This window comes from Phaethon aethereus (assembly GCF_964289735.1).
Source record: "Phaethon aethereus genome assembly, chromosome: 10".
Taxonomy (NCBI): domain Eukaryota; kingdom Metazoa; phylum Chordata; class Aves; order Phaethontiformes; family Phaethontidae; genus Phaethon; species Phaethon aethereus.
In genome coordinates this window covers 16,307,358-16,323,954 of record NC_138586.1, presented here as the reverse complement: position 1 = coordinate 16,323,954, position 16,597 = coordinate 16,307,358, and the positions used below count along the sequence as shown (strand labels likewise).

Below are 16,597 nucleotides of genomic sequence, written 5' to 3'. Positions count from 1 at the left end.
AGCAGTGCCTGCCCTCCAACTAATGCAGCTAAGATCAGCCAAGGAAACATCTTAGGCAAGGTAGAAGCATTCAGAAGTATACCTCATCTTTGCTAAGCTCTCTAACCCCTTGTTTCATTTCTACTTCATGAACTTGGCTGTACAATTCTTTTTAAAACAGAAGAAGTGCAATAGCTTTGCTTGTATCAGATAAGGGCAACAATCCTTCAAGAGGAAACGTCTATAATCCATAGGCCAAACATATTCAACATGAAAGCATGTCAGCATCTGTCTCTGCAAAGTTCTGTCTTCAAAAGTCTGCCTCACACTGAACAAAAAAGGAAAGACAAGAACTGCACCCCACCTCCTCAGTTCTCAGAGCAAACCATCACCTCAAGTCATAGGAAAGGCTAGAGCAGCATCATGAGAGCAAAAAGGAGCTGCTCAGCTGCAACAGTACCTCTCACAGTCTGTTCTACCTCTGTAAAAGCTCTAGAGACCAGAATTTTTGTCAGACAACCAAATTACCATAGTGTATGGGTCAGGTTAACACATGGACTGTGCACCTTCACTGTTTTATGAAGTCTCATTAATCGGCTCCTTTCCTTACAAAGCTTCAGATTCTAGAAGCAAACCCATTAAGTTACAAGCTAGGACAGGTTACAGCATTCCCAAATCCACTCTTGCAGAAATGAAGATATAAATCACCAAATCTACAGGATGTGGTACAATTTACCTCCTTCAGTCATGGACCACTACAATGTTTCAGGTTGCTCCAGTATCATTTGCAAGCTTCCTCATGCATGCCTACCTTACCTGTCTTTTAGGGCTGTCTCTTACATTATTTTCCAAAAACAGAATTAAAACTTCCCCTGCTCAAGAATGCAGGAGGAATACAAAAATGCAAAAAAAATTCTTAAACACCTTGCTGTCTGTTTATAAGGCTGAACACACATAAGCCACATGATATTACAAATAATGTAATTGTAAAGTGGTTTTGGCTTTGTCTGAAAGAGTCACTAGAAAGAAAGGAGAGAGATTATCCACGGTACTATCCCAAGATAAATCCCAGTCCTCCAACCAGTATGGCAATAGCCACTAGAACCTCACTGATGCACCAATCTGGGTGGTAGTGGCTGAAGAGAGCAGATTTCTCCCAGGCTTGGAAGTTCTCTCATTTTAATCTGAGTGAGAGTAATGGAAGATTGGTTTTACATATGCAAATCAGTCCTCTACTGAACCATCAGTATCCACTACCGGTACGCATTTAAGGCAGACACGGGGGGAGGGTTTAAAAATAGACACAACCCCTACCTACCTACAGACACAAACACAGAGTCAGTCTTTTTTAGAATATCTACAAATAATTTAACACATACACTGCTTATCATCTTAACCATTTTCTGTACTGTTAAGTAGAAGAGGGGCCAGAACTGCTTTCATGTTTTATGTATATTCCACAGAACTTAATTCCACTATGCCTTAGAGACCAAGGATGAACAAAGTCCTGGAACGAGATCTGAACATAACACTTTTGTGTATGTGTTTGTGTTAAAAATATGGAATGCACAATATTTGCATTTTAGAGAAAACATCCGCTTTTAACTCTGGCAACATGGAAGCACTGCATTTTCCTTTAAACAGCCTTCAGAAATTTAAGATGTGGGATACCAGGTGAGTAAACTGCAGAACAGTACTACAGATACTGAAAATTGCCTTTCTCCAAAGAGTAGGAAGAGCTTTACACCCCTGCAAAAAAGGAAGGGGGAAGATAAGAGCCAGCAGGGAAGACACAGCAGAACTGCAAGTGTCAACATCAAAATGAATAAGGAAATTCATTTAGTATCAGTGATGGCTTCTCAGATAGTGGATCTGCTGCAGTAATTCAGTAGCCACAACCTTGCAGAAACTCTAGTTTAGTCTAGAAGTATCCTACTTGCACACTTTGGGACAATTATTAGGCTACATGGATGACTATGTAAGTCATACTCAAATTATTTGCAAGCACAAATTTCTTTTTTTGGTTATGACCAGGATTATGAAAAAGAATTCCTGAACTGTGTTGTGTTTTTTTTCTAGAAATGAATGGAAAAATCCTGTGTAAGACAGTAAGAGTTGGTTTTAATTCTCTTGTATCTCCACTGTTATTCTGTATCACTAAACACACCCACAAAAAACAGAACAAAAAAGCCTTACAGATCTGCAACTAAAAGGGTTAGTAGCACCCACGAAACTCTTCCCTCTGCCATTACCTTTATGCCAGAACCCTTATAGCCACAACTATTATGGCAGTTATTTACACAGCACCTTTTCACACTGCCTTTCCTGTAGAAAGTAATTTCATTGTGGGAGTAAAAAAAAACACTGGTCCTTTGGGCAGGGAAGAAATGTAGACTGTTTCACTGCTCAACTCCTTCTTAACTGCTCTAAACTGCGTCAGGGAATTCCCTCTTCCCAACACCCATGACAAACACTGCATCTCATCTTGCAGTAAAAAAATAGCTGCTGCAAGAGCAACTGCAAAACCTGGATACACCACACCCTAAATGAGGGAAAAGAATGGATGTTGAAGCTTACTCCAGGTTAAGGAAGAGGCTACGTGTCTAGGAGGTGAACAGCATCAAACATGCACTGGAAGCAGGTAGCTCTCCTCCTCTGCTGGAGAGAAAAAAAGGGAGAGGGGGTATGAAAATCCTCTCCTCCCAAATTATGTTAAAGAGTTTGCAACATTCTCTACTCTCTGATCTCCATTATTTTATAATGTCTCAAACTAAGGCAGAACACCAACCATTATTGTTTTTCTTTTACTCTGAAGTAGCTGCATTGGCAGTCCAATGTAAATTTATTACCTACCTAGCAACGGAAGTAAAACAGGATAGTTGTAAGGCATCACAAAGAGGTTTACACAGGTTAAAGTAGTGCTTGCTTTTAAATACCCGAACGGATGGCCAAGTTCGCTGTATTTTCCACTGCTACTCACAAATACCTGGTAAAGAATAAGAGAAGTCACTGCATTAGAAGAATATGAAGAACATTAAGCATTGGGGCATTTAAAAATTAAAATAAATCTGAATCCCACCGCATTAAGACAGCAGATTATCAAGAACAGCCAAGTTTGAGGTTGCACACATCAGGATGAGCATGCAGTTAACATTCCCCAGTCACAAAACTGAGACATGCAACATTTAGTCTACACCAGTAAGTACGGAAATGCTCTTCATAGTATAATCTTTAGTGCTTTAGTGAAACTACTTTGAAGTGATGCCCTGAAAAGTTTTTGAAAATAGGTTAGGGGACATCTGTTGAAAATATGTTAAAAAACAACCTATTTGAAATTAGCCTGACTCATAAAATAGCATGACTACAATTTACAACACTGATAAAAAGAAATCTGAAACTTTTTAAGCACAGAAATTAACCAAAACAAATAATCAAGAAACATCTTTTAATTATTCTAAGTGTCAACATTCTTAACATGGACTTTTTTTTATTTAAAGTGTGTGTGTATATATACGGCGGTATTAACTTTGAAAAGCAATACATGCAAACAACTATTTCAACGGGATAAAGATGGCACATATTCTTGTTGGGACAGTCAAAACAGCCCATATCCAACCAAAAACTGTTTTCCCCCCAAAAAGGAAACCTTGCACTAAAAACAAAGTTATTTTCCTCTATTTTTCTCAGAGCATGAGGAACAGGGTTTATTACATGGTTTCTATGACAATAAGCCTATTTCTCTAGTTTGTAAGGGTCTGATATGTAGCTGGGAGAAGAAAAGCAGTTTTTTAAAACAGCAGAGTAATGTTAATAACTTAGGCAAATAATGTACCTATAAATGCTTAAAGAACATTTTCTAAATTAGTTTATAAAAAGTAACTTCAGTTTTTCTCCTGAATATGTGTTGTATTTTCAGTGAAGTTGTAATATTTAGAGGGAAACGCAAGAGATACCTCCAAACCCACCTTTCCAGCTAAAGTATCATACTAAGCATATGTGCTGGTGTACATATTAAGCTATTCTTTACAAAAACACCATTATATAGAGGATGTGGAAACAAACCACTTATCCAAAAATCACAAGAGGAACATGTGACAAAGGATTTCAGCAACAGAACTTTGACCTCTTCAAGGCCAACCTAGTCACCAAGATCAACAGCTTTCATTCAATTCCCATTAGCAGTTTCAACCATCTAGTGGAAATTATTTGCAGCTGTTGATTAGGTAACATGACAGGAACTAGTGCTAGGTTTTCCCTGTAAGCAAATGGAAGGCTACAGAGAATTTCAATTTAGCCGAAAATGGAACCTGCGGGACACATTTCTTAGCAAAATGAGATGAACCTAGAAACGGAATTAAATGAGATTACAAAGCCTGGACAGCGAACACTCATTCTGACTCCTGATAATTCTATTCAAAAGGAGGTAACTGAAACCTTGACATGTTTCCTCTCATCAACTGCAGAGTGTGCAACCAGGCCCCAATTCTCCAAGCTTACAAAGACTAAAGTACCTTAGGATGCCCACTACATTTCTAGAATAAAATAAAGGGCAAATACCTGCCAGCAGGTATGGGGAGACTTTCGTTCCAAGATGTACTGTGTTAAGGGTGAAGGCTCAAGCTCGTATTTGTCAAAAGGAAGCTTGTCTATTACCATGGGCTCACAATCAACACAGGAGAACCGCACAACAGGGTGAGCTGTGCGCGGAGGCTAAAAGAAAGGGGGGGAAAAAATATATCAATTGTCTGGTATTTATGGCAAACAAATGCTCTTAAAGTTTTATACACATGTATTTTACCATCCTATAGGCTTAAACTCTCAGCTTTTTCAACTTCCTTTAAAAGACAGAAAGACATCATCTATATTCTATTGTGGGAGCTTAAGTCATTCTCTAACTTAAAAAAAAAGCCACCACACACACACAGACATTCTTCCCACCAAGAGAAAAACATGGTTAATATTCAGCTATTTATCTTGATATTTAAAAGCCTCTGTGCCAGTCAACCTATAGTATCATAGATAAGTTTAAAGAAAAAAAAACTTCAACTGCTTCCCAGATTGATGTTCACAGAATTACAGATGTGAAACTGTGCTCACTTCACAAATGATATGTCAAGATATTCCCTGCTGAGTCCAATTTTTTTCCTCTTGAATCATGGGAGGGAAAAACAGTACCTTAAGTACTTGCAAAGTACAGAAACAGAATATGTCTAACAAGAGAGATACGTTTAGAAAGGCTAGTAAGACATGCCAAATGCATCATCATTTCATTAAGAAAAGGAGAAATGAATGCTGGTTTTTCCCCCATTTTCTGAATGAGGTAACTCTTCTCTTTCAGTTTTAATTCTTCCTGCTAATGAAAAAAAAAAAAGAGTCCATACATGAAGTAATACTAAGCAGAGAAAACATGGTTGATCTATCAAAAATATATACGCCTTTTTCCATATAAATGCGTTTTATAAAGTTTTGATTAATATTTAATAGGTTGACTATGATTTGTGGTATGTAAAGTAATTATAGTTAAATTTCATAATCTTTTAAAAACCACTTACCAAATTAACTAACCATATACATGGAAGTAAACCTTCCAGATGCAAAAACACATCACAGCATATAGTACCTACATTAGCTTATACCATTCTGTGTTAAAAATAGCTTTAACTACCCTTTCAAAGCAAAGTCAGATCATATTAGCAAACAAAGTAAAAAAAAAACCCCACACACCACACCACTCCACTCCACAAACACCCCACTTTATTATTCATTTTCAGTCTGTTTCATTAGGTGTAGAATCCTTTTTTCAGTTCTTATTTTACTTACCAGTGTTGGTGAATTCTGATCAGGCCAAAAAGATTCTGGGATTGGCCAATGCCCAACAGGAACACCCGTTTTAGGGTTAGGCCGTACATAAATGAGTTTATGACAACTATGCCACGGTTGAGAAGCAAATGAATTGATGGGCCTGGATGAATCAACAAGTCCATCTAAAATTTAAACAAAGCAAAATAAAAACAAAAAAGAAAATAAAAAGCTACATGCATGCATTTGTCCCCCAGCAAAATTTCTGTATTAACAACCAATAAGGTGTTTCATTACAACTGTTTCAAAGACATTCAGATGTTTACATCAGTGGTTGAAAAAAACTATACATCAAAATTTAGAACAGTATCATCTGAGAAACAATGATAACATTTGCCCACATCTACCCTTCTGCTCCTGTGACATAGCCACTGGATAATTAGTGCAGCAAGGCATAGTCACATATGGAAAATGCTATTTGCTTAAACTTAGTACCTTGTCATAGATCTGATAGGCAACAGCAAGCCTAGCATTTTTAGTCCTGCCACACCTGTAAAGACTAAGAATTTGCATTTACAGTCTTTCTACATGAGATGTGAAGCTCTCTGACTGATGTTGCCACTAGTGGAAACTGGAAGTAGAGAAAACTTTTTCTGTAAAAGTCAGATGCATCTTGCAGGCACAGATTTTGTCACATTTTTCATGAGTAATAATTTGCAGATCACTTAAATCCCACTCTCTACAGGACAGACCAGTGTTTTCTGCCAGTCTACTGCAGTGTACCAGCACAGACACCCGTTCACACTGAGGACAAAGAAGTTTGTCACAGTACAGAATCTCAGCATCAGTTCTCAAAAACTGCTCTTCAAAGCAAATGGCACAGCAGAGATCACACATTTAAAGAATCTTCTTCATTGTAAAGTTATTTTACGCTACTATTTTCCCTGCTTTAGATAGCTGGCCAATACGTATCTGAAAGGTGTTTTGCATGGTATTATATCAGTTTGGTTTCTCTGCATTATATATACAGCATTTCTAGCATTGTTAAATCCCATCAAATTTCTCTCTAGTTTAGGGCTTTCTCAATTCATGTAAAAGAGAGAAAGTCTCAATATTTTTGAACATTCCTATCCACGGTGCATCGCCATTTAAGTGCGACAAAAATAAAACCAAACAGAACAACAAAACCAAAAAACAAATTTCACCAGCCGTTTTGCCACACAGGAGAACATTTGGGACAGAGACACAGGAATTTGCTGAGGTGCTGTCCTGCACAGTATTATAGGAAAGCCTTCGAATAAAATGGCATTTAAATAAGCAAAAGGAGGGGGGGAAAAAAAAAACCATATATATACAGCAAGAAAAAGGTGATTAAAAAAATGAAAGCAGTAAGAAAGCTGGCTATGCTAGGATGCTCAGGGGATCCTATAAACTATTATGTTTCTGACATTCCAGGAACATCCTCATTTCCTAAACATGAACTGGTCAGCTCTCTAGCCTTCCTTTCAGCCATGAATTACTGCAAATCTGAAAAACTGCTCCACATTAAGAGTACATTTTCCTCTTCCCTGTTATGCACTTTACTTGCAGCTAGCAAAATAACTCCTTGTTCTTTGCACACATTTTTTCACTTGCAGTTAAGAACATTCAACTGAAACTTACTGTGTTATGATCAATTAGGAGAATGAAAATGTACAGGAAATTAAGCATTGAGATTACTTTAGAGATGTTTAAGTGTTTAAATACACTAGTCCTGGATGTAATTATTATAAAACAAACTTTTGACAACACTAATTCAAATTTTACTGCTTCCTGAAAAAAATCCCTTCCCTCAGTCCCCAAAAAGAGGCAAGAAGAGAGTGACAGGAGAGCTAGAAAGCAGGTAGATCATCCATACAAATATGTGCAAACATATGGCGCCGTTTAACTTATCAAGAACCAAACTAACACTTGTAAAAATATAACAAGGACAAGACTAAACATAAAACTACTCAAAAGCTATGAACAGCACATGCATTATGATTTTGGGTATTTAAAGAGATACCAGAGCTCTATCACTGAAGCATATAAGCTTAATTGCTTTTTTTGAATGTATTAGGCATTCAATGCATCCTGTAAACTACAGCAAGAAGCTGGTAGGAAGGACACCAAAGACACTTAAGGACATCCACATGCATACAAAACATTTCTTCTTGAACATTGGTGGGGGGACAACGACAACGGACACACAGTTATGATACCTTCTCCAATAGGAGCTGGATCTGGTCCTGACTTTTCAAAGTTAATAACAACTCCACTTTGGACTTTTTGAACTAGAGATTCTAAACATTGATTCAACATTCTCTGTGTCCGAACGCAGTAAGAACGACCTATGCAAGAGATAAATTACACAGGGAAAACACAAAAGCAAGTTTTGAGTAATTTTAATTAAGGAAGATGTTTTATTACATAAGTCACACTGCCAAGGCTTTTGGTTTTGTAAAAAATAATAGCAACAAACTTTTTACAATTTTCTGTAAAAGACAAAATACTTCTCAAATGCAATATAACCAAAGAAAAAAAACAAACAACCTGCTGAGCTTTTACTAATGAGTAAAAGAGGCCATTAAGGCTAAATCAGGCTGGTCCAAGGACAACTTTATAAATGCCCTTAAGAATGCCTGATTTCACCAAGTCTATGTACTCTACCTGCTTTTGTCTACCCAAACCTTACCAACCCCTTTACACTCCCAAACTTCCACCTTCCATGCAACATTTTTTTCAAGCATCAATTCAAAAACATTCTGATGAACATCTCAAGGAACAGGCTCCAGAATTAATTCTTTTAAGATTAAATTTAGCTTTATTAGCCCCGCAGCAGAGTCAACATCTCAATAATACCTGTCCCACTCAATTCAACATTTAAGTAATGAATCTCATGACTGAGCAAAGCCAACCCCTGGAAGGACAATCTAAGAAATTTTCTAATCCCTCCTACTGGTGCATTAAGAAAATTCTCTCACATCTAGAAGATCTGAAATAGGAATACGTGTTTTTTTTAAAGTTCTCCCATGCTACTGAAAACCAAGCTCAAAGTTGAATCAAAGGAAAAGAAATACTTTAAGGCAAACACAAAATGTGAACCAAAACAAAGTAACATCCAGTTACCTCCTGTAACTTCACACATCTGTGTGATAGCAGATTCATCAGTAGGCACACTCCCAAGCTGCTCTGGTTCAGCAGATGCAGCTCCTGGCAAACGCAGCACTAGAGCAAACAGCCTTTGATCCCAACGAAATGGTTCTTTGGTTAGTTCACTTCCAGGCAAAGGAGAATTCAAAGGAAGATGAAGCTGGTAAAGAAAGATTTAAGACTATTTTCAAATACTTGACAAACCAATACTCAAATTTATTCATTACTCTAAAGGATCCCATTTCTCTCCTATCCACTAATTTATCTGAAGTTATAGTCTGGAAACCCACATGAACTATGAATTTAGAGGCTGGGCAATGACAGCACTGTTAGCTTCTGTTCTCTATTATACAACATTATTTAAAAAAGGTAGATGAGGCAGGAAAAAACAACTAATGTTACTCTCAGCATAGCACCAGCTTGCAAGATCATAACTTGAAAGGATTTAATGTAAGTTTACCTCCTCTTGAACTCCAGCCGTATTTGTCAGTTTGTTTCCGTCTGTGATGGTAATCAAAATAGATGGCTCCAAAAAGAATGGATTCCTTCCCTAGAAACAAAAGCACAGGAATGCTAAGAGTAACTTTAACACTCAGTGATAGGATTGTATTTTTGTCATTATAAAATTAACAGTAAGATGAGCAATCTTTCAAAATAATCCTGTAATTTTCTTTCAATAGGTATGGAGCCATACAGAACTATGCAAGACGTGCTACTCTGTGCACTCGCACACAAACCCTAAAGATTTTTAGAATTACTAGTCTTTTTCCTCCAGTAGTAGCACAAAAACCCCTTTAACCCCTTTAGCCCACAAAAGCAGTATATAAATTGGTAATAGTACAATGAACTTGGAATTTCATGGTGACAGTGGAGCAAAAGACAGTACTTTTAACTGGACTCTTCAAATGTGAAAGAGGAGAAGTCAGGACCTTAACTACAGGCAACATAAAACTGCAAAGCAGATTCGCTGCCATCCAGCGTACATAGTCCCATACAGCAATTGTGCAGGTACAGTCAGGGTCATTTCTACTACTGTTTTCTTGGTAGTCCAATAAGGAAAAAAGTGCTAGTATATTCCAGGATATGTTCAGCAGAGGTAGTAAGAAAAAAGAAGAAAAAAGTTTACAGTTCAAGTTTTAACACACAGCTATCCAACATTTAGAAAAAAACAGTAAAATGCAAAACCAAACTTGAACCACCACAATTCCTCCCCTACTGTCATAACTTCAAAAAACACAGAAAAATAAAAGACTGAAGACTATAAACAGATTTGTTACCTGTCCATAGTTGTCTATTCCAGACACTAATCTATTGAGATTTAACAAGTCAAACGATGACCTGAGTGCCTGACCAAGGGTTGTTAGTCCTGAAGCCTGAAGATTTTTCAGTTCATTCATAAACGTTGCATGGTTTTCCTTCCATCCAGCCTGTTACATAAAACAAAAAAAAGCTTATTAGTTATTTTAGCAACAAACTGCAATCAACTACAAGTTGCTATTTACCTCCTTTCCCACCAAAAATTAGATTATATTCTCTATTAATGGATACACTGCATCATTTACATGCTGCACACACCTAATCCATGTATGCACAACTTGATGTGAAACATACAGCTAAGCCTCCAATGGGAGGCTCACAAAACATATGCACTGTCAAGCATTTGAAAAAATTTGCAAATACCCAGCTCTTACCATGAAAGCTGCTACTAATTGTGTTGCCTCTACAGAAGTACGTGGATTAAGCATGTGAATTTTTTAGAGGAAACTGTCAAGTTTGGAAGTCAGAAATGCAGCTGCCGAAGTAATAGCAATGATATTGGGGGTGCTAGCTGACAGCCAGCCCAGGTGGCCAAGAAGGCCAACAACATCCTGGCCTGTATCAGAAAGAGTGTGGCCAGCAGCAGTAGGGAAGTGATCGTGCCCCTGTACTCGGCACTGGTGAGGCCGCACCTCAAATACTGTGTTCAGTTTTAGGACCCTCACTACAAGAAGGACATTGAGGTGCTGGAGCGTGTCCAGAGAAGGGCAACGAAGCTGGTGAGGGGTCTGGAGCACAAGTCTTATGAGGAGCAGCTTAGGGAACTGGGGGTGTTCAGTCTGGAGAAGAGGAGGCTGAGGGGAGACCTTATCGCTCTCTACAACTACCTGAAAGGAGGTTGTGGCGAGATGTTGGTCTCTTCTCTCAAGTAACTCGTGATAGGACGAGAGGAAATGGCCTCAAGTTGCACCAGGGGAGGTTTAGACTGGATATTAGGAAAAATTTCTTTACTGAGAGAGTGGTCAAAAATTGGAACAGGTTGCCCAGAGAAGTGGTGGAGTTACCATCACTGGAAGTGTTAAAAAAAGGTGTAGATGTGGCACTTCACCAAGCCCACTAAAACATGTCCTAGTGTTGCATTAACGGTTGGACTTTATGATCTTAAACGTCTTTCCCAACCTTAATGATGCTGTGATAAAACAAAGAGACAAGCAGCATAATATTGCTGCTTCTTCAGACATACACCCATCCCCCTTTCATTCTTTCCTCCATAAATCAAGGCTGCATCTGCATCAATGCATCTGCAACGTGTGCTAATGCAGGAGTTAAAATTCTAAACAGTGAGAGTTAAAAAGAATAAAGATACAGAAGTAACAGTAACAGCCATCTTTGCTCCCTAGTCGCATCCTTCCCTTCCCACAATTTCCTCAAGTAGGACACAAGCAAGCATATGAATTTAGTAGAAGGAAAAATCAAATCATAATCATCTACTTTTAGTATTACATGAGTCTTGCTCAACTCTTCAATTTTTCTTGTACTTCCTCTACACACCCCTCAGGCTCATTTCATGCTTTTAATGTACTACCAAGCACCCTCTGTCTCTTCTGCATTACAAACCTCCTGCCTTTCTCCTACCTTGGTATTTCAACTGTCAGCCCGCTAACTACACTCTTCTGCTCTTACCTCACAACATAAAAACTTTCTATGGAGTAGCTGCAAACACTCATGTAACAGAGAACCAAATCACTGTTTAGAGAGTCAGTATCACAGCTTGAAATTTTGGAGGTCATGAAAAAAGTTATTGCTGATAAAGCCTGCAGAACATTCAAAGGAACAGCAAAAAGTGATGAGGATGGATCAGTCCTACCAAGCACCCTGGATCCTATGGTAAGCAGGGCTAACAATTCAGCATCAGTTGTGATGCACATACCCTTCTCTTAAAAAATGGTATGCTGCAGAGTTTGGAAGCTATTTCAGGAAACACTAGCTCACAGGGAATTGGTGCAGGATTTAAGCTGCGTCAACGAAAACAAGCGAAGTTTGAAAACCCCAGATATTCACACAATTATCAGCCTTGCTATCACATCTTACTCTCCAAACCATTCTTGCAGTAAGGAAGCAGTTTTTTACCCAAGCTCACCATCATCTGGCACCGGAGATGTTCCTGTGCTCCACAAGGAATCTTATCTACACAGACATGGAGAGAATCATTTCAAGACAGTCTGACTTCTCCTGAGACAACCTCTGAGTAGGTTCTCTGCTCTCTGGTGCACTGAGCTCTGCAGCAATCACCTGTTGAGTACACCATGCTGTGCAAGAACCAAAAGGACGGTATTTTCCCATACTTTTTAAACAGCTATATACCACTGCCAATCTCTAGTACACACTGTAGGCTGCGTAGATGGCCATAGGATTGACAAGTTTAGAGCCATCAACAAACGCAAGAATGGAGCCAAAAGGAAGGACATGAGATGATCAATGTCTCTGCTGCATTCTCAGGCCTAAGCTAGGAGGGCTTCTTTTCAGAATGATAAGTTATCATAAGGAGATTCAACAGAAATAGTTTTTGGTCAAGTTTAGCTCCCTGAACCAGTTCTTCAAGCTTTAAATTAGTACAAGGGAGACAGAAAACTCAGCAATCAGGCAAAGAAAGAACAGACTTTTGGCAGGATTGGCCCAGCTTTATCAAACTGCACTTGAAGCTCAAAGGAACAGTGTAGTTCGATCAGCCGAGCAATGCTCAGTAAAACACCATCAATACCCTCTCACAACCACGGCTTAACAAAACACAGCATCTCATCAGCTGAGCCACAGCAACACCCCACACGTGGTCTCAGCCCAAGGCACAAATAAAGTACAAACACCAAGTCATTGCTTTGGAGTAAAAGTGACTTAGTTAATTATCATCATCCCCCCCGCCCCAGTAAAAGAATACCAAATCCCAACAAGATGATTTGTGTTATCCTAAAGAAGCTTGCCTTAAAACAATCACAAAAATCTTTTTGTATGAATTCTACGAACCCTCATATGTAGGTGAAACTGCTTCATTTCGTCTGGTAAACATACCCATCAGATTACTCCAGCTTCTTGGGAATAGCCAGGCTGTGGTTCCCAAAGGGGCTTCTAGCAAAGACTGCTCTTTGAGGTACTTTGTTGCAAAAACACATGGGGGGGGGGGGGGTGTGGTGTGTGTGTGGTGTGGTGTGTGTAAAACATTTACAATGGAAACACTATTCCTAGCCTACAACTCTTGATTTGAACTCTAATGAATTTAAAAGTATTTCTTTGAAGAATAAACAGTAACAACCTTCACCCATATTTGCAGATTCTGCTATTTTCCTTTCCTAAAAACATTTGCTTGTATTCCAGCTCCTACTGTCTTTGATCTAGCTGCAGCGTGGTCAACTGCCTGCAAATTACACTGCCATTTTTCCCCGTGCATAACCAAGTAAGCTGAAGATACAAGGAGCAGCTGATCACCACTGGTTTACCTTCAAAGAAAATGACTGTTCAGCCTACAGGCTCTCACGGGATCTTTAAAGATAAAGCTGAGGACTACTGTAACTTCTAAATAAACAGAGTAATACTGAAGAACCTCTCATTAAGTGAACAAGGGCAGCAAATGCAAGATTTCCTAATTCCATACCCAGTTTTAAATAAAGGTCTGGTTAGTGTACTATGTTCTCTAGCTTATCCTCAAACAAGCTTTTTGAATCAAAACCATCAAAATTCATGACAAGAAGGTCTACTTCTGTAAATTGTTTTTTTCCAGGAAGACTCTAGCCAATGTATATAATTAAACATGTATTTCGGGGACAGAAACTAAAGCCTCAAAGAACTCTGTATATTCTCCTCTCCATATATAGGGTAGGATCATTCTTAAGGCAAAATAAAAAGAGTCAAGTACATAATACAGAGTATATGCATAATGAGTTCAACAAAGCACTTTGAAGTGATTAAACAATAATCCTTCTCAAATTCAAAATACTGCCACTAATGCTGCTTACAAAAAAAGCACTGCTTTTATGCAGCACTACTTCCATTTGCAAGCAGAAGCACTAATGACCAAAAACCCCCCCAACAACCAAAACCCCACAACCTTAGAGGACCAAACACATTCTACAAAAACTATGTATCCTCTACATGTCAGTAATTACGAAGTCAGATGTAAACATTAATTATCTGAGTTGTTTATGAACCAATTTTAACATTGTGATTAATTTCTCATCATCTTCAATATAACATTCCTACTCAGTCACTTTTATGCCCAGAATTTATCAATAGCAATGTAAGCAGCCTTCGTCTTGCCACTAGGTTACTTAGCTTCTCCTTTGACAATTTATATGAACAAATAATTTTAGCCTGTATACACATACCAAAAGACTTTCAAAGACAGCTGGGAAAAAAACAAGTACTATAAGCAAAAATCTTATCCTGTGTGCTTATGCCAGGAACAGGCAAAAATGCAGTGTCATTTAGCCTTCTGTGTTGACAACTGCAAGATTTGGACACCATCCTACGAAACCCTGAGATTTGGAAGCAGCATACTACCTCCCAGCTCCTGGCTTCGGCTTTTGCAAGCAAATCATACTGAAAAAATGACGTACTTAAAAAGTAACTTTTTTTTTCAGGTGACTTAGTTTTCAGACAAATCCATGCCCTGCTCTATTTGACCATACAGCTACAGAAACATTTCAGCCACTTCAAGAAGCAGGTACGATCAAAATAGCTTTTTTCAGAAATAGATAGGCCCAGATTATCTAGAATTCAGACAAACGTCAAGGTGAAAAACCTAGCAAAGAAGAGAAGGTTTTATTCACCCCAGCCAGAATCAGGACTAACTGAACATCACAAGGAATAGTTGAGCAGCAAAAGAAAGTCTCATTCAGAATCAGTAGCTTAAGAAGACCTTCAAGACATCAGAGAAACAACAGAAGTAGATTTCAGTTGCAAGAGGCAGGAAAGAACATCTTATAAAATGCTTGGAGGGAGGAAAGCCACTACCTTTATCACACAAAAGAGAGCAGTATCAAAGTACAAGTAAAACACTACGGAATTTTGAACAACATACATGTAACATACATGCTGTAATCTCAGTCACACTTGCTTAACTGTCATATTTACTGGTTCTGTTGTAGGTTGGTTGGTTGGTCAGGTGTTTTTGGTTTTTTTAATAAACAATACAACATTTTTGGGCAGCATGGTTGTTTCCAACTATTTCTTAGCACCATTTGGTCAGCCTGTAGGGGCAGAACCAGAGGGTGCGCATCAGAGCACAAGAATTCCAGATCCAAAGCAGTCTCTCCTGATTTCACCAGCTCCATGAAAGCCAGGATAGTGCTTCTGAGGCTGCAAGTCCTCACCTTAGTGTTTCTACAGGCAGTACCAAACAACAGAACTGTAGAGTTTACTGTTCACTGGATTGCTTTCAGATCAGATTCAAAAATTATAGCATTACTAAAAATAATCTTCCAAGTAAGAAGACAATTTGCAATCTAGCATGCCAATCATAACAGTCTGTGTTACAGTAAGTACTCAGTATTTATTTAAACATACAGATTTTCAGAGTTCTGCTAATATTTCCCTAGAAAGAAGAATGGGATTTTAGATATTACAACTTGTTTAAAGCATTTAAGTTTCTCAATAATTCAAGCTATTATTAAGTGCACCCATCTTAGGAAAACTGAGACTAGTTCAGGATAACATGCCTGTGGCATGCTAGGTTTCAGTGACATCCATTTGGAAAAAATAAGGTAAGAAAAAAATCAGATTGTTGAAACACTGCTCCTGCTATGGAATTTCCAAGTACTGTGTGAAATAAGCAGAGCATTTTGCATTCCAAATCATCAGAACGGTTAATTTTTAAGTTACCTTTCGTCTGACTGTTAACGGTACACATGATCACCACTCAAACCTGCTCATGTCTGTGTGAGAACCCAGCAGCTGTTTCTTTTCTAGGGAACTGAAATATTCTTTTGGACCCCCTACAGCGCCAGAGGCTGCTTCTCAAATGCCAAAATACCCTCGCCTCTTTGTAGTCTCCTGAATACAGCCCCAGCATTGCTCAGCGAGTTCTACAGCAGGGAATACCCTCTGGTGCAACCTAGAGCTTCCCTGCCCCAGCTTCAGCAACTTAGGAATAGGAATTCTAGCAAACACAAAGACTATCTTGGTCATCCCAGTTTTGCTATGACAAAACTTAGGAAATGGGGAGAGGAGGAGAGGTCCTGGTACCACCTGTGTCCCTTCCCCATGAAGAACAGGGTTATGCTGTTTGTTGGTACAAAACAGTCAATGCCCACACTATCCCCATGGTTTTTATTTGATGTTCAGAGATTTAATAGTTAGAAATAGTGCACGATAGAAGAAAGGTACTAACTATGACTATACT

The 16,597-nt window shown here is 38.6% G+C and overlaps 1 protein-coding gene across 2 annotated transcripts in view; it reads right to left on the bottom strand.

Annotated features, from left to right (window-relative positions):
* Positions 1-16,597, bottom strand: part of LOC309408343 (integrator complex subunit 6-like) — a gene marked incomplete at both ends in the record, with an annotated part of 41,891 nt that overhangs the window by 11,404 nt on the left and 13,890 nt on the right. For both annotated transcript variants that reach the window (XM_082004152.1, XM_082004153.1), the window contains 7 exons: positions 2,833-2,965; positions 4,537-4,689; positions 5,800-5,963; positions 8,019-8,147; positions 8,926-9,109; positions 9,410-9,499; positions 10,227-10,376. In XM_082004152.1, coding sequence (XP_081860278.1) covers positions 2,833-2,965; positions 4,537-4,689; positions 5,800-5,963; positions 8,019-8,147; positions 8,926-9,109; positions 9,410-9,499; positions 10,227-10,376 — 1,003 coding nt within the window. The remainder of the gene's footprint in view (positions 1-2,832; positions 2,966-4,536; positions 4,690-5,799; positions 5,964-8,018; positions 8,148-8,925; positions 9,110-9,409; positions 9,500-10,226; positions 10,377-16,597) is intronic.